At 35.9% G+C, this 27,875-nt stretch overlaps 1 protein-coding gene across 1 annotated transcript; it reads left to right on the top strand.

The window, feature by feature from the left end:
* Positions 1–3,386: 3,386 nt before the first annotated feature.
* On the top strand, positions 3,387–4,791 carry LOC145564954 (protein FAR1-RELATED SEQUENCE 5-like). The gene is made up of 3 exons (XM_081625099.1): positions 3,387–3,544; positions 3,637–3,962; positions 4,502–4,791. The coding sequence occupies exons 1-3, from the start codon at positions 3,387–3,389 to the stop codon at positions 4,789–4,791; spliced, it is 774 nt and encodes a 257-aa protein (XP_081481225.1).
* Positions 4,792–27,875: the final 23,084 nt, after the last annotated feature.

The raw sequence follows: 27,875 nt of genomic DNA, 5'->3' as shown, positions 1-27,875 counted from the left end.
TGTATTGTGATAACAATGGCACCATTGCTCAATCAAAGGAGCCTAGGTCACACTTTAAATCCAAACATGTAGAGAGGAAGTATCACCTCATTCGAGAGATCGTTGACAGAGGAGATGTCAAGATGTGCAAAATTCATACGGATGAGAATATTGCTGATCCACTTACTAAACCCCTTCCACTTCCAAAGCATGAGAAACATGCTAATGAATCTGGATTGAGGCAAATGATGTAATTAGAAGTTGTATTTGTTTTTGGAGAAAAATAAGTTACATATGTAATACATTCATTTGCAGAATTATGTTTAATCAGAAATTTTATTATTTCTCTTATTTAATTATGGTTTTTCGATGTTAAATAAAATGTCCAAAATAATTATGGATTGATGGGCTCATCAGGTTGATGGCCTGGTGAATGAAACCCCACAGGTGAACAAAATCCATATATTATTTGAGTTCCTAGTTCAGAATCATGAAACTGGACATAAATGATTTCTTAAATTGGACTAGCATGTAAGATTGATTGGATAGTGCAGTTTCATGGGCTATAGGAGCATAGTGATGATGCTCGGTCAATCACATGGATATGCATGAATGACGCACGATCGAACTATAGGCCTACTTTGAAGTTCAAGTATAGAACTTCTGGATATATTAGCGGATTCCTTTGACATGAGTGGAACACTGTTTCCATTCAATGATTGATTTAACTGTGGTACACTTAAACGTCCAGCCATAACTGGGGATTATAAAGGGTGTTTCCCGATTGCTTCATGAGTTGAGTGGGAGCTTTGGTTGCCACAAGATTGGATAAAGTCTACCTATTTAATTAGGAATGTGTATTGGCCCCTTAAAGAGGGAGAATTCAAAAAATGCATGGCCATGCTCAAATGCATTACACAGTAATCATTTATTCTATGAATCTAACTTAGTATTTCAAGAAAAGATTTGTAGACTAATATGATCACAACATGAGATGCAATCATATTATCAAATCGACACACATAGACTTAAGGAATTTGAATATTGCACACTTGTCTCAGACAAGTGGGACATTGAAGGAGTTATGTCTTCGATAAGTGCAATTACTAGATATATCAAGGATCACGATTATGGAGATAATTAGTTCATTCTATAGGGTCGTCAATGTTTGGTGCTAGATATGACAATTGATCTTTGGGCTAGCTTAATGGCCCGAAGGCTTATAGAGTGGATCCTACAAGGTCACACATAAGAGTATTGGGTTAAACAAGTTAGAGGCCCATTATTGGGCCTCATGAGTTCATGACATACCATGTTGATAATTGGGCTTGGATAGTTAGAAGAGTCTAATGGGTTTTGGACTTGACATGGTTTTATTTTTAGATATGATCTATAAATATAAACCATGCCTAGGGTTGCATGACATAACAATTGACATACAGTGAATTGTCACACAAGCAACCAAGCTTCCCAAAACCCTAACTCTCTCTCTCTCTCTCTCTCTCTCTCTACTCGGCCCTCTCTCTCTCCTCCCTGTCCGTACGGCCCTCCTCCCCGGGTGGCGCGTGGGGTGGCGCGTGGGTGGTGTTGTGGTGTGTTCATGGCTCAAATCTCCGTTGAAGGTTGATTGAAGTGTTCGGTCACAACTAACTAGCATTAGTGGAGGTTTAATCCATGCTCGTGGACTAAGTAGAGGAATCACACGTGGGGTTCTTGTTCTCTTTATTGTTCTTGTTTGATCACTTGTGGAATCACGCTTCAAAGGTATAATTCTTACTTCTTTATGTGTTATGCATGAGATCCTTGGTTTAGGTGCTTTATGAATATGATTCATATATTTTCCGCAATTTAGTACCTATAATCTCCTACAAAACGGTGGTGGTTTTTGGAGGGAAAAGAAAACGGAATAGTAAAAAATAAAACGGAGTGGTCCCAATTGAAAGAAAGTGACATCTGACTAAAGTGTACTTCTTACTTGAATCTTTGGAAAATCAAAACTCAGCCTTCTTCTCCCTAAAAAAGGCGAAATTCACCATGGGAGAGTAGGGAAAAAATCGTGAGCTCCAAATAAAGAACTTTTAATTCTTCGAAATAAGTGGAATACAATGTATGGTGTTACTAACGACGAAGCAATCGTTAGTAACTCCGGCGATGATGATGGTCTCGTGCTGGATCCGGTGAAGGATGAAGGAGGCGGAGTAGGCCCCCGAGTAGGAGGTGAGTTCGAAGAGTCGTGCGACGGTGTTGCTTTAAGAGAATTGTTGAAAGGGGTAAGTATTTCAAAATCAAGAGTATATGTACTCGGAAATTAATTGATGAAATTGTAGGGTTTAAGGAGTGTAGTCGAAAATTGAAATTGAGCTAAGAAATTATTGATAACATATGTGAATTATTGTTAAGACTGTGTTAGACTGTGTTAATCCGTAAAATAGTAATATTGTAGTCGAAAATTGAAGTTGAAATTGGAGTGGAAAATTGAAATTGGAATGAGAATAGAAATGGAAAATTTGAAATTGGTAGTGGTTAATTAGCATTTTGGTAGTGGTTAATTAGCATTTTGTATCTAGTTAATGTTATTATGGTGCGGGTATGTTGTATGTTAGGAGGTTATATTTGTTATAGTTCTCTGGCATATGGTTATCAATTATTTTTGCGTGTTGTTAATGTTATTTGCTATCAATTATTTGTGTATTTGAATGAAGGTTGTGGTTAGTGAAGAGTCTTATAAGACTCCAAAGAAAGGCTTTAGTAGTGTTGCAATATCAGTTGAGATAGAAGAGTATGTGGAAGTAGATGTTAGTCTTCCTCTTCCTTCAGTTGGGATGGTTTTCCAGTCATGGCAGGAACTGGATGAGTATTTTAGGGAATATGGGAAACAAAATGGATTTGGGGTAGTTTGTACTAGTGCTTATAAATTAGGCAAAGGGCCTAATGCAAAAATGAGAAGGAATTGTTTGTGGACATGTGAGTGTTTTGGGCTGCCTAATAGGAAGCGGAAGAAGGTGGAGGATAGGTTAGTGATTGATGCTCAGATTGTTGAGGATGAAGCGGTTGGTGTGAAGAGGAGGAGTAAGAAAGTTCAATGTCCTGTGAATGTGTACGCAAATGTTAATGAACGTGGGGAATGGGTTGTTCAGAGGGAAGAACTGAAGCATGGTGGACACACCCCCACTCCAAGGAAGGCTAAGAATATTAGTAGGCTGAAAAAAAAGTTTTTGGTGAAGAATCCACATGTTGTCATGCAGCTTTTCAACGAAAGGAGACGTGGGGTTCCCGTGGCAAAAATCTATAACAAAATGGCCAGGGAGCGTAACGGGGTGGAGAACATGCCCTTTGCCTAGAAAGATCTTCATGATGAAGTGGCTAAGCAAAAGAAAAAAATATTTGATGAAGGTGACGCTAAAGCAATGTTTACGTATTTCCAAACTATGGTTGAAGGTAACTCAAATTTTTTCTACACATATCGAGTAGATGAAGAGGGTAGGTTGAAGGATGTACTTTGGGTAGATGCAAGGTGTCGCATGGCTTACGAGGAGTTTGGCGATGTAGTTTGTTTTGACTCCACGTACTAGACTAATGAGTACAAGTTACCGTTTTGCAACTTTGTGGGAGTTAACCATCATGGGCAAACTATTCTATTTGGGTGCGGCTTGTCAGTAGAGAGACTGCTGAGACCTTTGAATGGGTGTTTAGAAATTGGTTGCGGTGTATGGAGAACAAAACCCCTTTTGCGATACTTACAGACCAGGACCCTGCGATGAGGAAAGCTCTGAAGACTACAATGAAAGGGACTACACACAGATGGTGTATTTGGCATATATTGCAAAAATTTTCTACAAACCTGGGAAAGCATCCTAATTATCCCGAGTTGAAGGAAGAGTTAAAGAGTGCTGTGTATGATAGTTTAGACTGTGAAGAGTTTGAAAGACGGTGGCAAGAAGTGATCAAGAAACACGATTGTGAAACAGATGAGTGGCTGGAAGGTCAAATGTTAAAAATTTCTTTTATTTTTTTATGATGTTATTATATATTCTTATACAATAATTGATTGTTATGATAGTAAGTAACTTATGTTGTCAATTTTGGGAGCGGGTGCCTAATTTATATTTAATTTTTAATATTTATAATATAAACTTCAGTTTGGTTGAAATTGTTTGATATTGTATGAGTATTTGGTTACTTGAGGATGCTTGGCATCGGGTTTGATTTGGTGAGGTTATGAGTTTGATGATTTATGTGGTAATTTTAGTATTTGTCTATTTATGTTATCCCTTTACCCCCCTTTCCTTTCCATTGTCCTTGCGTCCCTCTGTTATCGTTGTGTCCACCTGAGTAGTGACAGTGGTGTATAAATGGCATTTTACATTTTAGGATTTAAATCTTGAACTTACTTATGTACATTGTATACACCTTCTGTGAGCAGTGACAGTGGTTTTGGTTTTAAATGACAATTTTTACCTTTTGTTTAATCTTTTGGTTTAATTTTAGCTTCTGGTTTTGATCATTTACCTTCTGTTTTTAGGCTTGTATGTTGAACGTGATATGTGGATACCTGCGTTCGTGAAGCATCTTTTTTGGGCCGACATGAAAACAACCCAAAGGGTTGAGAGTATACACAGTTTCTTTGATGGTTATTTGAGCAGGCATACATTGCTTTGTGAATTTGTGGAGAGATATTGTGAAGCTCTAGAGGTTAGAGCTGTTACTGAGAAAAGAGCCAATGATAGCAACTCCAGATATGTTAGGCAACCCATGACAGCCTTCCTAGCCGAGTCTATGTTTTGGAAAATTTATACCGATGCGAAATTCTAAGAAGTCCAAAGGGAGTGCAGTAGGCTGCTATATGTGACAGGTTTGGAGAAGAGGCAAATATCTGACATAGTGATAGAACATGTTCTTGAGGATATTGTTTGGTTCAAACCAAAGAATTCAAGGAAAGAAGTACCCTCGCAGAGGAAACGGGTACTTTCATTGCCATGGTATCATGTGTCGCCATATGATTATGGTGTATCAAATGAACGACTATAGAGAAATTCCCGACCAGTACATCCTACGTCGGTGGAGGAAAGATGTTATTAGGAAGCACACTAGAGTTAAAGTGAAGTACCATGATCCGAGCAAGACGGAGGCGGTGTGTGGATTTGATAAGATGATGGTGAAGTTTTCTCCCATTTGTTCTAAGGCATCAATTTGCAAGAGTGCATCCGATGTTGTTTTGAACGGTCTGCAGTTGCTTGATATCCAAGTAGAAGAGAAACTGTCCATGTTGACCCGGAATAGATTTGACCTTTTGGGGTGTAATGGGACACCTTCCTCTGTGTGTTTGGAAAAGGAGGCTACACCACCTACTACTGAAAAGCAAGGTAGTTGTGCGAAGGACTTGTCTCTACAACTTTCTACCATAAAGGACCCGCCAATTCCGAAGAAACCTCCTCACCGTACTACTGATTTGAGGTACAAGTCATGTGTTGAAAAATCGAAGAAACCGGGTAAGAGTAGTGGGAAACAAGGCACAGCTGCTGGTGGGGGTTGTCAAAACAACCTGCAGTCCTCTTTTTCACAGGTAATTTACCCATACATTTATGTAATATGAACTTAATTTTTTCTGTTTCCTTATTGGAGGTTTTTTTATTGACATAGGAACAACAACATCCATTTCCTATGATGGGTTACAATCCTCATTATGTAGGAGGCCTTCAAATGACAGATGGTGATGGTTCTTTGGGCTACTTCACCTCTTTGTTTGGAGTGCAGCGTCCTCCTTTTGTTGGGGCTGCTAATTCTCCAACTCAAAGGCCTTTTTATCCCCCATATTTTATGGCGTACCATCAAATGCAAGGATTGCCGATGCAAATGGGGGGTGGTTATATGTCGCCTAATACGGCTGTTTCTCATTTCCCGTACCTGGTGAGGCTTGGAAATTGCGCAACGCCTAGAAGTATGACCCAGACTCCCAACCAAGCGGGGTCTAACAGTACACAGTAGCTTAGCAATGCAATGCGCCCTACCCTTTTGTGTAGTAATTCTAGGATGTGGGTAATGTTACTGGTTAACATTTAACAGCCACCTGAAGTGAAAAGCCTGTTATTTAACCTATGTCATTTTTTTGTAAAGAAATTCTAACTTATATCTTTTGACAACTTGTAAGTATGATGGGGTATATGATGGGGTATATGATGTGGGTGATGCCATTTTTTGTAAAGAAAACTTAAATATTTTGGAAACATAAGACATGATTATGATGCTTTTGTTTATTTATGTTTTTGTTTATGATTATAGCAGGAAATGTCTTCTGATTATAGCAGGAAATGTTTTTGGTAAAATTTTTTGTTTAAGCACTGTTAGTACCTAACACCCTTGTTTTGCACTGAAACAGTAACGGTCCAACTGAACTACTTAAAGGTACAACTGAAAGTGCTTAAAGGTCCAACTTTGTAGTATTTAACTTCTATGGAGTTACACCGAAGAACTAAGGAAATGCAAGTGAACTGCTTAAAGGTTCAACTGAGCAGCTTAAAGGTTCAACTAAACCTCTATAAAGTCCAACTAAACTAGTTAAAGGTTCCACTATGAAGTGTTAACATATTTGAGTCGAACAACAAGGGTTACACCGAAGTATTGATTTTAATTGGACTGACTACACATATTTTTGAGGTCAGATACCACTGTAATTTGTTAGGGTTCCACTGTAATTTGGTAGGGTACTTCTTTGTACAAACTATTTCTGAAGTAGGCAAACGTTGTACTGGAAGCATCACTTGGTGAATTGATATTATCTACTATTAAGTAAGGGTTACCTTTTAGTCAAAAAATGGTATGGTTGAGATAAATTAGGGTACCTCTAAATCCACCTAGGGTATCATCATTTCAAGTAAATAAACCAATATGTGGAACATGTAATTTTGTGAGATAATAAGTAAATAATAAGTGTATAGTGATTTAATTTTGGTGAATATGTGATTTATTTGTTAAACACTCTAACACTATCGAGAGACTAAAGTGTTTAAGAGCTTTTGATTAACAAATACACACATGAATGTCTCTCGATTGTGTTGTTAATGGGAAGAACATCGCACGAACTTGTTATTTATTCAACGACCCCAAACTTGGATAAAACTTGTGGTTTTGTACCACAATTACATTTATGTCTTTAGTATTTCTATGAAACCTTGTGATTGTTCGTTTTGTTCACAATTGGAAGAATTCTTAGCTATTTTTTCAAAAAACTTGTTTGGAAGAATACTTAGATTGAGGGTGACTTAGGTGGATAATTTTTAAGTGTCGATTTTGTACCATTGAAAACAAACCACTAACAACTCTAAGGTGAGTTTGTACCACTGAATGCTACATATATAGTAACTGGCTGTGTAAATAATATTTCCAAATGAATATGTTGTACCACTGAGCATGAAAATAATGTACAAGTAAGTTGTTGTACTCCCAATAACAATTCTACCGAAAATTGTTAGGGTACCATTCAAATTAATTAGGGTACCACTTGACAAGAACTATTATTGTTGTAGGTAACTGTCTCACCGGAACCACCAATTGATTCACTGGTGTTACCAACTGTTATGGAAGGTTTACCTTTAAGTCAAATAGGTGTTCCTTTGATATAACTTAGGGTACTTCTAACTCTTTATAGGGTACAATCACTTCATTAAGAGGAAACCAATTCTTAAAACATGCATTATTTGTGAAATAATTAGTGTTTGATGATGGTGAAAGGGATGTACATGGGTCCTAAAGACTACAAAGAGAAATGAGAAATGCATGTATGTCATTTGTAATCTTCTAAATAAAGTTGACGTAACGAAATTGTAATCTTCTCACCAAGAGCATTAGGATAAACCTTGTTTTTTGTATCTTTGTACAGAACTACGTTGATGGTCTATTCACCGTTGATTACCACGGTTTATGAACTTTAATACAAAGTTTAATACATAATAATTGGGGGGGGGGGGGGAGGGGGATTCACACTCTTTTACAATTGATTGTTTGGTTAATGTTGTCAATGAAAAACATTCATCCATTATCAAACGTCCATTTACGTTTCTGTATTCTACCATTGAAAATGCAACATGGACAGCTGTAATTAGATTATGTACCACTGTGTCTGTAGAAGTCCTGTTAGTGATATTGTTTTCCTTTTACCATTGAAATATGATTATGTACAACTGAGTTATAGTTCAAGTCCCATTATCATTTCTTTTTGTTTCACTAAAGTATAATATTGATATCAGAGGTACAAATATTAGTATCAGTGATGAGAGTTTAACAAATGTACAAGGTGGGTAAGTGTACAAGCCCAAATAAAGGCGCGACCCATTGAAATTTGGAGAAAGCGCCAATATTTCGATGTTTTCACCGCCAAAAATGTAAGAGGAACTAAAACCTCTTTCATTTGCCTTGCTTATAAATACCCATACCCAATTGAGTAAACTAAAGGGCAAATACCAGTTCAAATACAAACAAGATGTCTTTAAACACATCCTCTTCAGTTGGCCGGGGAAGCAATTTTCTTACTGGTTCCGGCGACATTGTCTGGGTGGCTGCTAAGCGTTGCAACTGCGGGGGTCAAGCGATTTCCAAATTCCGTATTTCACTATCCGAGGCTAATCCAAGAAGACCATACTACAAGTGCAGGTCTTGTTCTTTTTGGCAATGGGCAAGGGAGGAGGATATAATTAGAAGCACCACCAACAATGGTTTAGTGGAGATTTGGCAGAGGCTTGATGTACTTAAAAAAAATTTGCTACTACTATGAAATACGTAAATCTGGCCTTCGTGCTTGATCTTGTAGTTCGTATCTTTAGTTGAAATATAAATTCTAGGAATAATGTGTTAGTGTTTTAGGATTAATTAGTTTGTGGCTACTATCACATATGTATGTGTTTAAATATGGCTCTTTAATTCAATAAAAACTTAAAAGTTATTGTGTCTTCACTTTTTTCTTTTTTGTGTCTCATTGTCAACAAACATATAACACTAAATCAAATAAAAACGAAAGAAATATTTTTAAACAAGAATAAAAACAGAACACATCCATATTGTACTCAAAATACATAACACAACATAACATAGTCAACAACAGCCAAAATACGTAACATAAAATAGAAGTTAACATGACATAACATAGTCAAATTACATAACATAAGATAACATAGTCAAAATACATAACATAAGATAACATAGTCAAAATACATAACATAACATAGAAGTTAACCATAGCAAATACGAATTGTAAAATAATAGATAAATCCCGCTGTCTACATAGACAAGTGATCGGTGTCTGAATTCACAGCTCCATCTTTATTCCCCCCTTTGTCTTCGTACCAAGTTGATACGGGGTGGAGTTGATCGGGGCTTGGGTAGAATTTCGCCCCTGGCTAGTACATTGAATGAAGTTCAAAACACAATTATTATTAAAAACAATTATTAATAAAAACAATTATTATTCAAAGCAATTATTATTAATAAATACGAGAATAAAAACAATTATTATTCAAAGCAATTATTATTAATAAAAACGACAACATAAACAATTATTATTAAAAATCAAATATTATTTACACTTGAAAAACAAATCGACATGAAAATTATATTGAAGTACTAAATACCTGCACATTGACGCCCATTTGCTGCCCGTAGCTAGCTTCACCCTTGTAAGTGACCCATGGATAAACGTCAAACTTCTGCCAAAATAGAAGCACACCGTAGTACCCATCGACCATCCCGAAACCATTAACTGAGTACAGCCCTTGAAGGACTTCTTTCACGTACCTGAGCAAAGCAGCGTCAGGCCTCCGTCATCACCAAAACTTCCGGGAAAAATGCATTGTATAGATTGTTGAAAATTTCCTTGAAAGATGGACGGTTGACGTTCCGGGCATTCTACACATTAAATGTAGCACCTCTTGGAAAATAAGGACCGCTCGGAATGTCTTCCATGGAGCTACACACAGTGATATGGTGGTACCGAATGCCTTTTAAGGATGTTTTACTAGTGAAAACATTTAAACTAACTAATTTAATGTAGAGATTGAGTTCCATTACATGAATTGCAGCAATTTTAGACCCTATGAATATGTGCCTCTCATTAACAGGAATGGTGTAGATAGGAAGATGGTCGGTCATCACAATTGGGTTACGGTCGAAGACGGGGATCAAATCCAAGGGTATGAAGGGAGCACCAACCACATCCATGGATTTTTGACACAGCCACCTTGCGAAAACCACCACACCCTTGTGGAGGTAACCTTCTAGGTTGGACAGAGTAGGATAATAAGCAGCCCTTACGTCGAAATCACCCACCTCCATAACGCTGTCGGGGATGAAGGTTGTTGTTTCGTCGTCAAGCGAATTAATTAGTTGCTCGCGGACGACGTTCACCGGTATCGGGTCCATGTTAAGGAAGTAATCTTCCCCAGCATAATAGCTTAGCTCATTGAAATTGAGCTCGGGGCTCATTAGAGGTTAAGAAAGGGCTGAAGTACATGAGGGGTTCAGTTGGGTGTGGCTGCATTAGCCGACCCCAAACGTTACGTATACTATTGAGACGATTGGCTATGGTTGGGGAGTTAGAAGTGCTTGACTGGCCAAAAGAAAAAGACAAGTGAAGTACTAAATAATCCCACTACAAGAAACACAATTTGTTCAGTTCAACAAGCAATCTGTCCAATCTGACAAAATCAGTTTTTGAAATGACAATTTATCACCCCAGCGACTGCTTTGAATACAATAAACATATAACTTAGAGCATCCTTATTCATGAACAAAAAAAAAATATTCATGTTACTATTCACAATAAAAAATGCTTTCTCTCTCATATACATCAAATAAACAAATAATTTCTAACATTTTTCTCTTAACAATGAACCAAAAAAAGAAATAGTTCATGTCACTATTTACCTACCCCACCTTAACTAAAAATTAAAATACAAACATAATTTACAATAAATTAATCAGCAAAAGTGAATTTTGTCAGACAAACAATTTTCACGAATGGTTTGGAAAACCAAACCATTCACAATTGTTCATGGAACTATTCATCTTTTCCTCAATTTTTTAACATTATTTTATTCAAATAGTAACACAAATAATTTTAGTTGTTCATTGTTAAGGATGCTCTTATTGGCATGACTAAACAATGCAATTGGAAATGTTTCAGGCCTTACTGACATGACTAAACCAATTCACTTGGCTCAAGACAAGAGTGGTACAACATTTATGGATTATAAAATAAAGAGAAAATGTGTTGGTGTATATCTTCCCAAGTGTGTAGTACTTGTTGAGAATGTGATCCTAAGAAATCATTAACTAAGGTACTTAAGATCATGTAACGTTATCCAAACTTCTGTACATATCAAGGAGTTTAAGCATTTCCGAACCATAACAACAACTCCCTTTTCAAAATGAAACCAAAAATCAAAACCAAATGCGAAATCATAATTTTCATTTTAGATGGTGGAATACAAACGGGTGAATTAACTGAAATATATGGGGAAAGTGGAGTGGGCAAAACACAAATATGTTTGCAATTGCTCCTAACTTGCATGCTCATGCATCCAGATGGTTTGTATGAGTCATCAGTTTACATTCAAGCTTCCCCGGTGTTTCCTTCTAAGAGATTAAGTGCTCTTAGCAAGAGTATTTGTGGTTCGGTAGTTGGCGAAGATCCCTTGTCGTCGATCCTTGTTAAAAAAATTGATAACCCGGATCAAATCTTTTTGGTTTTGAACCAAGTTGAACAAATTGTGTTGAGCTCCCATGAAGGATGCTGACACACGAGGGTCATTATACTTGACTCTATTGCACGCTTTTTCAGGCATGCACATGACAACATCGCAAGAGGGTTTATGGAGAGGAGTCAAATATTAATGTCGGTAGCAACAAAGTTGAAACACATAGCAAGTACATGCAACATTGCATTTGTTGTGGTTAATGAGGTGATCGATGTTTTCGAACACAACAACGCAATGGTGAAAACTTTACCCTCTGGCCGGGAAGTAAAGGCATCACTAGGCGACAAATGGGGTCAGCAAGTCTCAAATAAGATGTTCATTTCGAACCAGTACGACAACAATTCCAAGTCATGGTACCACGAATGGCTTGTGGTAAAAAATACAAACACATCCCTACAAGGGCGGCGATGCCCTTTCCGCATCACAAACGAAGGTCTTCAAGTGCTCTAGTTTTCCATTTAAATAAAATGGTACCATCTTGGATTTGTTGAGTACCATCTAGAATCAAAAGGGTACCACTAAGGGACAATAAGGTATTCTTTTGGTGACCTACTAAAGTACCAGTCAACTTAACTAATGTACAATTAAGGTTAACTAGGGTACTAGTCAACTTATCTAGGTACAATTAGGGTTAACTAGGGTACCATTTACATACACAAGGGTATCACCTACTTATTGTATTTTACAAAGTTATCCTTCCGTCTATTTACTATCCTTCCTGTGTATTTACTATTATCCTTCCGTCTATTTACTATCGTTCCGGTCTGTTTACTAAATAGAAACTAAGGTTGGGTGATTTTAGTAAATGATAACCTAAACCTCAGCATTTTAGATGAAGTACAAGGTTGGTTGGGTACAACTGTGACAATAAAAATATAAAGTGTAAAAGTAAATCATCTAATTGAATACAAGTCCCATCTCGTTGGGCTCAATGCACAACTACAAAAATCCTAGTAAATGTTACAGCAAAGGTAGTTGGATGTATTCAATTCAAAACCAATTCTTAGTCTATATAATATATAGCAAATGTTACAAGGAATTCGTTTCATAACATACCACCACTTGTAAAGCTAAAAAGAAGTTCAACTCCCATATCATGGGCAACAAAGGTACTACTTCTACGAAGTATTTTCCTACTTTCAGTGGTCCTCCCATCGTTTTAAATCGTGCTTATTTATCAACTGTAAACACATGATAATGAGTGTAACATATGGCATCTGTAGTAGTAGTAGTACGTATACACTAAATAAGGATGTTTCAGTGGCACTTATAAATATGTCAGTTGGTAAATTTAAATTCATACATGTAAAAAATGATGTTTCAGTGGTACTAAAATATCTGTCGTGTTTTGTGCAGCTAATTCTCGTGAGGAACGAAAACGTAAGAAGCTGTTATGAAGGGTGGCCAAGATCAAGAAAACAGGGGTACACAATCCGAACGCTATCATTAGGGATATGTACATGCCAAAGCACAGCCACCGTATGATGCTTTGTCATCAACTAGCCACAATTGCAAGGGGTGGCTTAGAAGAACCGATCAAAGGGATTGATTTCCACCCAAAATACCTTTTTTCACTTTGTTCAAGGTTGGTAGGGCACGTTACTTTCGTAAGGAGGCTTTTTGTTTCATGTGGTACTTGGTCGATGTTGCAAAGATATCCATCTCTTTCAACTTGAGGACCTTAAGGAGATCTCTAGCTGAGTGTTATGCCTATCCACTTTACCACACCTATCTCAAACGATTCTTTGAGTTTTTTCAATACCTTGAGGATTGGTGGTTGGATGTGGATGAGCAAATTGGCAAGGGGAATGAGTGGGGAGTTATCCTTGTTGGTAAGAGGTTCACTACACCTAATGAACGAGGAATCAAAGTGACATATATATCAATGGCTTCAATTCACACAAGAGGATCCGACTGAGGCTATTACTACCAACCCCGAGTAGTGCATGGCTTTCCGACGCAAAATGTTGTCTGAAAATGGTTACAATGAGATAGCTAAATTGTCTCTTGTTACAGCCGAACCGTTCACCTACAATGACTACCCACCTGAGTATGTCACATGCCTATAACATGCAGTCCATTTGTATGAGATAAACACGGAAGGTGACCCGGCTCAGGGTGTAGGGTGGACATCGGAGTCTAGTTTCGAGTTTTGTAGACTCGGCTTAGGGTCTTGGGCTGTTGTTTTAAACTTTAGTTTTACCTAATGTACTGTGTTAGAAGTTAATTAGATTTCAATATGTTGTTTTACATAAGGGAATGTATTTTCAGTATTTTCAGAATCTCAGTTGTTTTACCTAATGCACTACAGACTGACTTACTGTATTTATTCAGTTATTTTAACAATTTACTAATTAAGTTAAGGATGTGCTCGTAATACACAGAATCTAATTCTACATTAGTTAAGGATCGGGTGTTTCAACACTTTACTAATTAGCTAATTATAGCTTATAACTGCTGTAATTTTAATACATACAAACATCAAATTCTAATTCTACAACTAACCAACTGACTTGCATTGTTAAAACTACACTTGTCTTGGAGCAAACTGCAATGTCCACAAACAGAAAGCCTGCATGGTCCACCCAGACTACTCTACTGAAAACATACTTTTAATAGACTTAAAAAGCCAGCGAAACAGAACAATTCAAAACATTCCCACCAAATATCCAAAAAAGCTACATCCCAAATCAGCTGAAAATAACACAACACTACAACGTGTTTTGAGAAGATCCAGTCCTTTTGGGCCAGACTCGTTCCTTGGGGAGGATTTCATCAAATTTGCCTCTGAGTTCATTGCATGAGTTGTTCACATCCTCCAAAAACAACCTCTTCCTCAAGTTCTTCTCTTACAAACCAAAATTTTGCAAATAAACTATTGTTAAACAAGTACACTATCATGTACCATATAAAAGCATCATAATAATTCATAGAAAACATACCATCGGGTAACTAGTATCAAAAGAATTACGGGCACAGTGTTTAATGCAACCAAGCATTATCACACCACAGGAGAAGGTATACCATGAATAATAGCAGGAGAGGTGGTTAGTTTAACTGTAAAATGTCATGTATTTGGGACTCTAAATCATAACTATACCATTTATGTACACAACTTATATAAGTAACACTATTAAAAATGCAACATTCATGGTGCTTACGTATCGGTTTGCTTGACCATGCCCATCACATTCCTAGGCCACTTCTCAAAACTCCCCAACTCCCAAAGGGGATCTTTTAGTTGGAAGAGAACATCAACTGCCTTCACCTGTGAATGGTATAATTTATAAATTCTACAAGGTCAAACAAGATTGCAAAGATGGTTAAAACATTAGAATGGATGTGGCCAAGTTACTAACCAGTTCTATAACAAGCTCTGAATGGTGTTCATAAGGATCCGGATACAACGAGTCAATCATCCAGAATTGCTTCTTCACCATATCCATGCAAAGGCACCACCAGTGTTCATCTGCCTTTTCAGCCGACCCATCAAGCACTGGGAAGAAAACCTTTCCACACACAGTTTCATACACATTACAACATTATCACACAACAAATCGAACACAAAATTGCAACCAGTATACATTATGAAATACAAAAAGGTACATACTAAGCGAATCTCATCATTTAGGATATTTAACAACGGCTTCCCATACTTCTTAGCAAGATTCGCATAATCCTTGTCCTTTTCCTTAATCATAATCTACACAAATTCAAATTTTCACAAACACAATTTTTCACATATGCAAATTAAATTTACAATAATACAATGATTTAGACATCTAATTCTTACCGCATAGGACGGATCAATCAGAATCCTTTTCCTCCTATTCAGAAACCCAGCAGCCCCGCAATACTTTGTATACAGAATGGATGTCATCCGCACATATTAATGCCCAAGACGGGCTTAAGGACCGACTACACCATAACAATCCCTCTGCGTAGCATTCTTTCCATCACACTCAACGATGGACGGGCCCTCACTGCCATTACAAGGACACTATGTCAGAACAAGACCTTTTATCAATTTCATGCACCACTTAACACAATAACAAACCCCAAGGCATACAAAACAAAAAATACTTACGTTTTTCATCCTTCAAATCCTTCCACCCTTTCACAAACGTCTCCAAGCGCTTATCATAAATTGTTTCCCGAGTCATCATACCGACAACTTCCCCATTGCTCGAATTACAAGACTCTTTCTCCTCAAAATGGCCCTTCTCTTTGGGAGCTTTCAACACTTTTGCCCCCTTGTTACTGCTGCCACTAAGACGGGGCTGGCTCCCTATACCAGTGCTAACAGTGTGCATATCTTGATTATTCTTGGTTTGACCACCCTTGGAACCACCACTACCTAATGCACTCCCCACTATCCCCTCAACTAGACTAACAAGCCTAGGAGTTAACAGAGCAAACACCTACACATAACAAGGAAAACTATTATAAGCTGATTTCTGATCAGCATGAATCTTCTAATCCAACTTAAAAGGCCTAATTTTCTGGCCATTTTAAATCTAACCACTCCTAACAATAACAATAACAACACCATAATTTCCTACTACATCAATGGTATAGAATAGCACCCCCCAAAGTGCCTCCAATTGTTAACACATGGGACATCATAATCATAATCTGATGCTACATATAATAAGCATGCACACACTTACTCTAAAATTCACATTTACAGATTCCATCTAAGCCCAAAATTAAACAAAAACAGGGAAATTTTTAAACTCCACACCCATAGATTTCCAGATTATACAAATTGCTAAAAGTCAGACCATCAACATTGGGGATTGTTGTATAATTCACAGATTTACCATCTTTATCATCTTTATCTCCCCAAGACACATAGTACCATATCCAAAATGCACACAAATAGGCCCATAAAAATAGGCAAAATAAAATTAAACAATGCACCATATCCAAAATGTATATGCACACACTTACTTACCTGATCCGCCATAGTACTAACAGAGTTACTAATGAAATTATTAACAGCTTTTGTTTGCACCAACTCGAGATCTCCATCATCACGTGGCACCAGAGGATGGTCCTCCCCATATGCAATGTCAAGAACCTATTACACCAACAAGTACCAAAATGAGTTCCATCCAGAATAAAAGAATAACCACAATTTATTGTCAACTCTCACCGGCAAATTGCCAAATTCTTCATCAGACTTTCGATCTTCATCTACAACTGCTCTCACATGTTCAGAATCCCACACCAACAACCTAGGGTATATACCCCACCTATTTGGTACACGATGGAGGTGATCCAAATAAAAAATCTACATTTTCGAAATAAATTACTTAATTAACATATATGATTTTTAAAGCAATACATAACCAAGTAGTTAGGGTAACCTTACCAGAAGAAACACAAAGCTCCCACCACAGCCGCAACGAAATCCATCTTTCTAAAACTTTGTCTGAAATCGATCAGCACTGTCACGCACCCACTCAATTGTGAACTTGCACCAATCATAATCTCCAGCTACACAAGCAACTACCAATGTTGGCACTAATGATGCCGCCAATTTCGAACTATTTGTGGTCGTGCACACTATCATTCCAAGGGAAACAATTAGGAAAGCAATCATAAAGTCCTTTTCATCCACTTCATTCTGCAGCTCCACTAGAGAACCATCTTCAAGCTCAGGGCACATGACTGCAGCTGCAAGATTAAGAGAGACCGTTTCTCGCTTCAACCCAACACCATATTGTTGAAACACCCGCATAATCTTCTGGGTGTCCTCTTCATCATCGCCGAGAACTAAAGGAACTTCCTTACTTCCCATTGGAATACTAAGGATGGACCTGACTTGGTTTGGCCCCAGAGGAAGAATTGAACCATCTCCAAACACCATGGTCCCATCAGCAAAAACCCTGCTCATCAGCCAGTAAAAAAACTGCCTCGGGATATTTTTCATATCCAAATGCAGTAACCCCCCAAATCCCATCCTTTCCACCAACTCACGTTTCTTTGGATCAAACTTCTTCACCAAGAAACAAAACTTTTCCACTCTACAAACAATATTGGGTTGCTGCAACACAAAGCACACATATTAGCATCAGCATTACTCAATTATAACCAACCCCTACCAAAAGAAAAGAATATTAACATTTCTATACCTTCCCAATGTTCTCATAATGTGTTTGTAGGACTGCACCATCAGCGATTACTCTATGTCCTTCTATTTGAATACCCTACAAATATAAAGAATAACTACTTCTCACACTTCAGAATTTCACAGATACCCACTAATGTTATGTACCAATTGGTAACTATCTCATGAAACGATCTTAATCTACACAACACTACAATTTACAATGACTTCTAATGTCTCACGATAAGTTAGTAAGATAACATATATCCCACCATAAACTTTCTCAAATTCCATTAAAAGACAAATTTTTGTATTCTCTGCCCACAAATGACAGATCAAAATTGTAGGAAGATCAACAACTTATTACTACCCCGCACATGTAAGACACCAAGATGCCATTAAAAACTACTGATCGATCCATGAGATTATAAAAGCTTGTATAAATATAAACAGGATGAATTTAATTTCCTGGCTTTTCAATAAAAACAATTTGATTGCAATAAAAATAGCAATAAAAATAGTAGTATCTTCCGAAATCGATTCAGAAATCCAAATAAGTGTTAAAATCACTTAAATTTCATCTTTAATAAGTAAGAAATCAGAGCAAGAGACAACATAGTATGCCCGTGAATCACATATACTACATAGACAAAAAACTTCTTCATACCTTCTTACTCGACTTCCCTTTTCTCTTCTTAGCCTTTCTCTTCATGTACTCTTCAAACATCACCTTCATAAATCCAGAACTTGAATCTGAATCACCATCATTGCTCGAATGTTCAGATCCCTCATGATCATCATCTTCCTCGTACTCGTCAAAATCAGATTTTGCCTTTCGTTTACCAGTCGCCATTGGTTTCGATTGCCCCACACGTTTGAGGTTCGATGACGAACCCACAAGTTTACGTACCTCCTTTTTTAATGGACCCTGAAAATCATAGGTCACAGGTTAGTTCTATAATTTAAACAATATTACCAATCCATATAACAATAACCAACAAATACTCACCCCCCACTTTGTCCGATTCATCGACCGAACAATTGACTTCTTCTTCATGACTACAATGTGGTCAACTGCACATAAGTTGAAAGCACACATCCTCTTTTCCATGAATATTCTATTACAACATAATAAACCTAAAACATTTCAAAACATCAATTAAATAAAAGAGATAACTAAGGCATAACAACAAACTAATTGCTTTTGCGTGACAATTCTACTACATTAGCTTTTCACAACTCAATTACAACTCAATAAACCTAAATCATTGCAAATAAACCTAATACTTTTCAATTAAACCAAAATCATTGCAAATAAACCTAAATCATTGCAAACTAATTGCTTTTGCATGACTATTCTACTATATTAGCTTTTCACAACTCATTTACAACTCAATAAACCTAAATCATTTACAACTTAATAAACCAAAATCATTGCAAATAACCATCAATTACATCTCAATAAACTAAGACATAACAACAAATATTTGCTTTAAAATAATAACAAACCCGAAAAGAAATAACTAACGCATCAACTACTACTGAAAATAAACCATCAACAACAGCATAAACCATGAAATAAGGAAATAGAATACAAAATAAACCATCAATAACAGTATAAACCATGAAATAAACCATAACACCATAAACCATGAAATAAACCCTAACTGCAAAAAACCGCAAACTTTATTCAATTTCTTCGCGAAATTAGACCCTAATTCTCCCGATTATTGCGAATCATTTGATGAAAAATAACCCTTTTTCGTTCAACACAACCTTCACAACCAAATTCAACCCACACCTACAAAATTCTACATGCAAAATTTCCCCTAATCAAAACCTAATTTCAAGCTTCAGTGCAAAATTTCAACCCACATCTTACAATACAAAATTCCGTTCATTTCATCCCCAATTTGGGACACGATCCCAAAACGCGACCCATTCCTCCCCAATACTAACAACTTTAAAGAATTTTAGAAAATTATCCCCCAAAAACACTAACTTGAACTTGAACAAAGCAAAACGATAACTAATCGACAATTACATCTACAACCCTAAGATGTAAATTTCAAATTTCAAAATTTTAACATATAAATACGTACCTCTACCAACAATGGATGGACTTTTTGTACAATTCGACGCGGAAATGGAAGGAGAAGAGGAGAACCTCACTGATCGTCGAGGAGAGAGAAAAAATGAGGAGTGAGAGAGAAAAAATGAGGTTTTCCAAAGAGGCTGAGCTTTTCCAAAAGCAAAAGGACAGGAGGGGTCAGACTTTTTCATAACGGGGATGCTTTACCTCGAAACGGAGAACCAAGGTGTCAAAATTCAAATTTCATGTTAAAAGACGCTTATGCCCCTGCGAGACAAAGCTATATGTCTCGCAACCCTTCGTTTAGAGCCTCAATCCTTACGTCACGTCATGCACAAGGTGTTCCTAAGAACGTCCACGTGTCACGTAAACTACCCTCACTACGCCACATCACCTACTCAACTAATCATTACGCCACGTCATGCACTTATAATTTAAAAAAAAAACTCTTCTCAAGATTTGAACACGCATCCTCTAAATCTAAAACTAAGTGTTTTACCACCAAGCTAAGTTATTTTTTATGTATTCTTTTGAATACAAAATATTAATATGTAACAAATGACAATTCAATATGAACAACAAATTTAATTACAAGAAAATTGAGTTATAAATTACAATCAATCAATAACTATATACTAAAAGACACACCAACAATGACACGTGTCATTTTCTGGTGTGTCCCTTAGTGTTTTTTTTTTAAAAAAGCCCTATTTAAGAAACAAATCTTAAATAAAAATAAAGTATAACAAACTTATACATAAATAAAAGATTTGATGTATTCTTGACAACTATATAAACTTATGTAAAAGGGAAAAAAAATTCAAACTTAGCTTCACATAATTTTTGCCAATCATAGTGTCATGTACTTCAATAATTGCATTTATTTTTTTATTTAATATCTTTATAAAATAATGCAGTATATTTAGAAGCTTCAAGAAAGTGACTAGAATATTAAAAATTACTTAAAATAAAATATTTGATAAATCCTTCCACAAAAATATAAACAACTACAGAATATAAAATTTAGGGAAAAAAACGGATTCTTAACATGTGACATATTGAGTGTAATGTACTTTGTTTTTTACAACACCAATTTACTTTCTAAAAAAATTAAAATAGAAATATATTTACGGGTTAAATACATAGTACATAGCTTTAAGAAATTCATTTGGTTAATAAGTAAAAAAAAAATGATACTAATATGTTGGTTAAATATACAAATATTATAGGCAGGGTATTGTCAAATGTGTATATTAAAATATCTATATGGCTAATGGGCTATTTCATAATAAATTCATCATACTATTACATTTTTTGAAAAACAAATGTATGTTTAATTAAATTATAGTATTTATTTAAAAAAAAAAAATTAAATCATAGTATTTTGGTTTTTTTAAAAACAAATTCATTATAGTATTTTTTTTTAATTTTTGTTAACAAATGTATGTTTTTTTTTAATTAAATGTTATTTCCATTCAATAATAATTATTTAAAATTACCGTGCATGGCACGGGACCTAATCTAGTGTATATTAATGATCAACCCAACCTAGGACATCGCCCGGACCCAAAAACTAGTAATTCTTGAAATCTTGAATCTGACTGCCACATTCTCATCAAACGTGTTGTTATCTATTTTTCAGATTTGGATGTGTTTTAGAGGATATTCTACTATTGAGCTGTGATTTTAATTCTTTGGCCTTGTCTCATGTTAAAAGAGAAGGGAACAATGTTGCCCACCATCTAGCTCGAGTTGTGCCCTTTGGGGTGGAGCAAGTATGGGTTAACCATTGTTTGCCAAATATCTCTCCCTATTTACTCTCGACTGCTTTGTCCATTGATTAATTAATTGCTTTGTGTTATGTTTCAAAAAAAAAAAACATTTAGGGGCCGTTTGATTGGAGTTAATAATCAAAGGGAAAGGGAATGAACATGTCTCATTCCCTTTGTTGTTGTTTGTTTCTCAATTTTTTCATTCCCATTACCCTTTTTTATTTTTGAGTTTACCCAAAATCAGTCCACATTGATTCCCCCCCTCCGACTTTTCCATCCCCTTTCCTAAGCCACCGCTACACCACCATACAGGCATACAAACACCAACAACTACTTACCCCCCACCGCCCAGCCACCTTGCCGGAACTCACAGCAGCTCCCCACCCTCGCCGGAATTCGCTGCAACTCCCCCACTCCTTGCCGGAACTCGTCGCATCTCCATCTCTCCTCACCGGAACACACTCGCATCTCCATCGGGTCAATCTCTCTCCTCCTTTTCTTTGTCCTCCCCCCAATTCTCAAGATCTGCATTCTATTTCTTTGACAAGACCCAAAATCGAACCTCAAGATAAAGCAAGATTGAGTTTCTCAAAACTTAGTGGCTAGGGAAAGGGACGATCGACGATTTTAGGGAGGAGATCGTTTTCTAGGGTTTTGCATGAGCGAGGGAAAGTTTTGCGTGGCGGCTAGGAGTAGGGGAGGTTCGACGATGGGCGGAGAGGGGTGAGGGAGGTTCGATGACGGGCGACAAGAGGGGGGGGGAGGTCGTGGCTGGGCGGTGGATTGGCTAAAGAAGTTGGAAACATGGGTTGTTGGGTGGTGGTGGTGATTCCCTTTGTTTTTGTAAACCAAATAACATACCATATGGAAAGGGTTTCATTATATTCTCTTTCATTCCCTTTGTTCATTTCATTCTGATACCCCGTGAAAACCAAACGACCCCTTATAGCTAACTAAATACCCGAAGCACTTAACCCTCTTGTTATAAATTTATGAAAACCATTTTGGTAACATCAAATTTTAAACATCCATTAATTAATGCCCAACATATTCAAATGGCAATATATAATACTTCAAAATATCATAATACTAAAAAATAAAATCTTCAAATGAGTAGCCAGTAATGTACGACAAGCACAAAACGGGAGCCTGCATGGTAAATGGAGAAATAGAAGGGGCATCTTGAATAGGCTTTGGCTTCGAAGACCTTAATCTGCTCCTAGAGTCTTGAAAATGTGAAATATTCCAAAGCCTGGGCAAAGAGCCAAAGAAACAAATTGATAGGCTATAAGCATTAGAAATAGAAGAAGAAAAAGTATATGGAGTACGGAGTAGGACATTTTCAGTGTTTCTCACCATATCCCAGCTTAAAGTTTTGATTGCACGAGGAGGAGCAGGAACTGATGTTCTAATGTTTACATTAGCGTTAAAGCCAACGAGATTACAGGCAGATGCAGTGGTTTCCATTGGAAATGTATGTTTTCTTGTCAAGCATCCTATAGACCTTAGAAACTCAGCCGATTTTTTCATTTGTTCCAGCTCTAATAAGCAACATGAAATCTATTTTCTTGCCAACCCAAAGCCTGCAACACATAATGAAAAATGAAGTCTCATTACCCTATAAGTTTACGTTTGGTTTTTTGTTTTTTTTTTGACAGGCATTACCCTATAAGTTTAATTAGCTAATCAGCCATCAAATTGAACAATATTTTGAGGTCAAATCTTGTTAAATGCCAAAAAACTCTTAACCAAAAGTTTTACTTCCCTAAAAATTGCAATTTAGTCACACATGCATTAGCACACCACAACAGATTAACATAATGGAGCATGGATATGATTCCGAAGGACATTGCAGAGCTTGATGTCTTCCCTAAATTAAGAGACATGAAATAGAATGGTTATCAATAGGAATGATTGTCCTCTCAATATATGCAGAGAAGGAAAATAACGTAAAAACATCCAAGCTTAAGTGGCAGAGTAAAAAAAAAAACACAAATCCAATATAGCACAACACTTAAGTCTCTCTTGTCACAAATCTCCTGATGATCTGATGTAATCTCACCAATTAGGGGAATCTATAAATGTAGCAAGAGTATATAGGATTATAGGTTAAGACCTTACGAAATCATAAATGGCACAACAGAGCTCGACATAAACCCTCCCCTAGATCTGAATTGGTCTGCAGTAGTTCTTGATCTGCATTCCAAGAACCTGAGCATGTTAGCAGTAAACTACTTATAACGACATTAAACAATTAGCATAGGTTGCAGTAAGAGTAGCAAGCATCATGCATAGCTTTTGCCTGAAGACGTTTACAAAGAATAAGCAAGTGAACCTTTCATCCATTTTGTATTACCAAATTTAACTTATTACTTCCTATCAAATAAAGAAATCTAACTGACAGTGAGAACCTTTCATATTTAATAACAAAGTCACATTCACAGACAAATTGCTTAAACATATACAAAGTCTTTTAACTTTTTAAGAATCCAAACAAATCTTAGAAAAATAATTTTCTTCACCACTTTGCAAATTGCAAGCACCACTTCACTGAAACCACCTCTCCCCACATTCGATATGATAAGATACACGAGAATGCCCAACTCTCAATAAACTTAAGCACACTTTACAACCCATTTTTTCAAATAATTTTTTCAAGACATTCTAAATTGAAAATTTTAACTTGTGAAATTTATCGTAGTAAATGAAATTAGAACAAGTTATCAAAACCATAAAAATCTATCAGTAAGATTCGCATAAGTCAAAGCAAACAACAATTGCATAACCTGTTTTCCACCAAACTTGATCTTAACTTTTCATAGTAAACCACAAATTCAGAAGAAATTAACAAAAGCAAACACTCCTAAAGAAGAATTTTCAGCAAATTAAGACCACCTAAATATTTGCAAAATCTTACACTATCATTGGAAATTTACAAATTCAAAAGAATTTCAATTCAATCAATGTATGCAACCAAAAACAACAAAAATAAGACAAACCCATAAGTCATCCAAATCAAATTACATATATTAGATCAAAGCAAACCCATAAAAAATCAATAATGAATAACCAAAATTATACCGAGAAATAAAATCACCTTCAGAAATAGCATTCTGAATCTCAGCTCATTTTACAACAACACTTCCAAAATTCAGCCACACCTTTTGATGTTGAAGGTTTTTGCAACAACAATTCCAAAAACTACACCATTGTCTCTAAAATCAGCCACACCAGAATTCATTAGTGGTGTGGTTTTTGGAATGAAATTGGTGACCTAAAGTTTAATGTGGAGTTGCTTTTGTTTTATTGTTGATGTAAATAGTTCTTTTAAGTAATTGTACTAGAGCTACATATTTTGATGATGAAGGTTATTCCCATTAGCACTTTCTAATCCTTAGTATATCTCACATTGGCAGAAATCATTTTAATCCTTAGTATATTTCACATTAGCAGAAATCTTATAACTTAAAGATTACCCAAGTATAGCAATTTTATTCCATCAATACCAAATTTCAATAGATCAGAAAATGCTAGTATTCTATCTTAAAAATATTTCATTCGAATTCAACAACTAACCTTTTGATATCAGGAACCTCCAATACCTTCAAGTTCATCTCTCGTTTTCTACATTTGAAGTTCACAAGTACCCAAAATCAACAAACCAAAACCTTAATATCTAAAATTTCACAAAAATCAACATTAGAATTGCAATTCAAACTAACTTATGAGTAATTACATTTCGCAAGCAGCTAAAGGCTTAGATATAAACCGATATTACCATATGCTAGCTCTTTCTTTCACATCCTCTTGATTTTTTAAGTATTAACTGTAATGCCATGGACAAGCCTCATTTAATTTGATTTGGATTATTTGTTTGACCCCTTTTTTGGTTTATTATTTAAATTTAGAATATGATCAAGTTTATTCTATAATTAAGATTTAGCTAATGTCCAAAAATAACAACTAATACAACAATGCATGCATTTGATAGAAAAACAAGCATTAAAATACAAAACCCAAACCAAATATAAAGAGTAAGAGATAACCAAGAGAAAGGCTTGATTCCTAGGAGCCTGGTAATACCAACATTAATTGTAGTTGGACTTGAAGAGGGTAACATCAAAAAATCAAGTCAATCCACCATAACAAATTAAAAACAAAAATACATTTACAACCTGCAAAATTACAAGAAATAGAGAATTATGCATTTATATTGGTGGTACTGTGGTAGAGTATGGAAAAAGATGACAGTTCAACAATTGATTGTAAATATGAGGGGTTGAGACTTGTGAAGATAAGGGTGAGTGAGGTTTAATGTAGTTTTTTTTTTTTTTTCAAGAACTTCTTATTATGAGACCTGTGAATATAAGGGTGAGTGAGGTTTAATCCACCACCAGAACTTCTTGTTATGCAACTTGTGACTCTTAATAGCATTTGACTAACTATTTAGACAATAACAAGAAGTTGTGGAAAATTAACACATGCTTTGAACCAATACTATGATGCATTGTAGTTAAAAAGTTGATACTTGGACATAGACAAATCTTTACACATAGACATCCCTCCCAAATACATACAAACCAACATAAAAATGTTGTTTTAAAACACTTTGATACATGTACCTAAACAACACTCTACCTAAAAAAGGGGGAAAAGGCAAAGCATACAATAATTCAGATGCCCCAACTTTGGCAAGGTATGAGCGAGAAGAAGACAAAGGATAAATGAGAACAGTTGCCCAATGCAATCAGCACCAGAAACAACCCCACAACCCAAAAATTTAATAGGCAATTCAGGATAAGCAAATCACTCACTTGCTCTTCAATCATCCCAAAATCCCCCATTTCTCAAAACTAGGCCACCCAAAATAGCTCATACCTTAATCAAGCATATAACATATGACACAAACATTATAAAAATCTCAAAATCATACACAAATAAGCAGAAAAGATAAAAACACTCTAAACATGCCCAAAAAAAAAAAAATAACTAACAGAACTTTAATTAAGGGAGAGTTACATTAACACTTTCCTCACCACTAGAAAAATTCTGAAAAGCAGAACGACCACCATCACATTGGAGGAGAGTTCCCAACCTCCTTAAACAAAATAAATTGCAGTGTCACAAGAAATCTTCACCTGCGTTGATTTTGGCAGTTCATTCTGATCAGCTGATGACATAGTTAACGTAGGAGTTTGATACCCAAGACCTGTTTGGTTTTGAGTCAGCATATTGGTGCCATTTAATCCAGGTTGTTGCATATTGACGTTTGGTTTTGAAGCTCTATTAGCAATTTGCTGTTGATGGAGAGCAAATGGCAATACCATGTTTGATTGCATGCCAACCATATAAAACATTATTCCTGAATTTAGAGTCATACATATAAAAATCAATACTTGACACACATTTCAATTCCTAAAGACAATCCAACTTAACCAAATACAAGTATAAAGTCATAAAATTGTTTATAATTATACTATAACCTAAAACCAAGAGTTAATCAAAGAAATAAGAACTCATAACACGATTTTACAAAGTTCGAAATTTAATTCCTACAAAGGTGAATATAACTAAGGCATATGCACATATAATTCCCACTACAAACCTTTCCTATATCTCAACATACAAGCAAATATTATAATCAACACTTAAATTAAAATAAAATCCCATATATTCATCAAAGTTTCAGATTTCATTTTTACCTCAAATAATTAAACAAATATAAGTTTCAAACTTCATTTTTACCTCATTATTAGTAGGATTAATAGTGGAGATTATAGGACCATTAGCTTTCCAAATTCCGCTCACATAATTAGAAATTCATAGTTTCATACTCTTTCTTCACGAACCCATCCCTGCAATTTTGTAGAAAAACCTAGTTTAAAATTAAACACATTTCTTAGCAACATTGTTTCCCAAACATCCGAAAATTACGCAGAGTTAGCATTCGAAAAAGCGTGAACTTCTACTAAAATACACTACTTCTTTACATCCTCCAACCTTCATTTTTTGGAGCTCCTCTTCAACTAAAATTCAAAGATTATCAACAGTCCTAACACACTATACTTCTTCATTCAATTAGCTTAGCTAATACATACTACCAATTTTAAAATTTATGCACAAATTAATAACATTCCCAAATTAAAATTTCAAAAAACGCTATAAAAAAATAA

This window comes from Chenopodium album, chromosome 10 (assembly GCF_948465745.1).
Source record: "Chenopodium album chromosome 10, dcCheAlbu1.1, whole genome shotgun sequence".
NCBI classification, from domain to species: domain Eukaryota; kingdom Viridiplantae; phylum Streptophyta; class Magnoliopsida; order Caryophyllales; family Amaranthaceae; genus Chenopodium; species Chenopodium album.
This window is presented reverse-complemented; position numbering and strand designations above follow the sequence as displayed.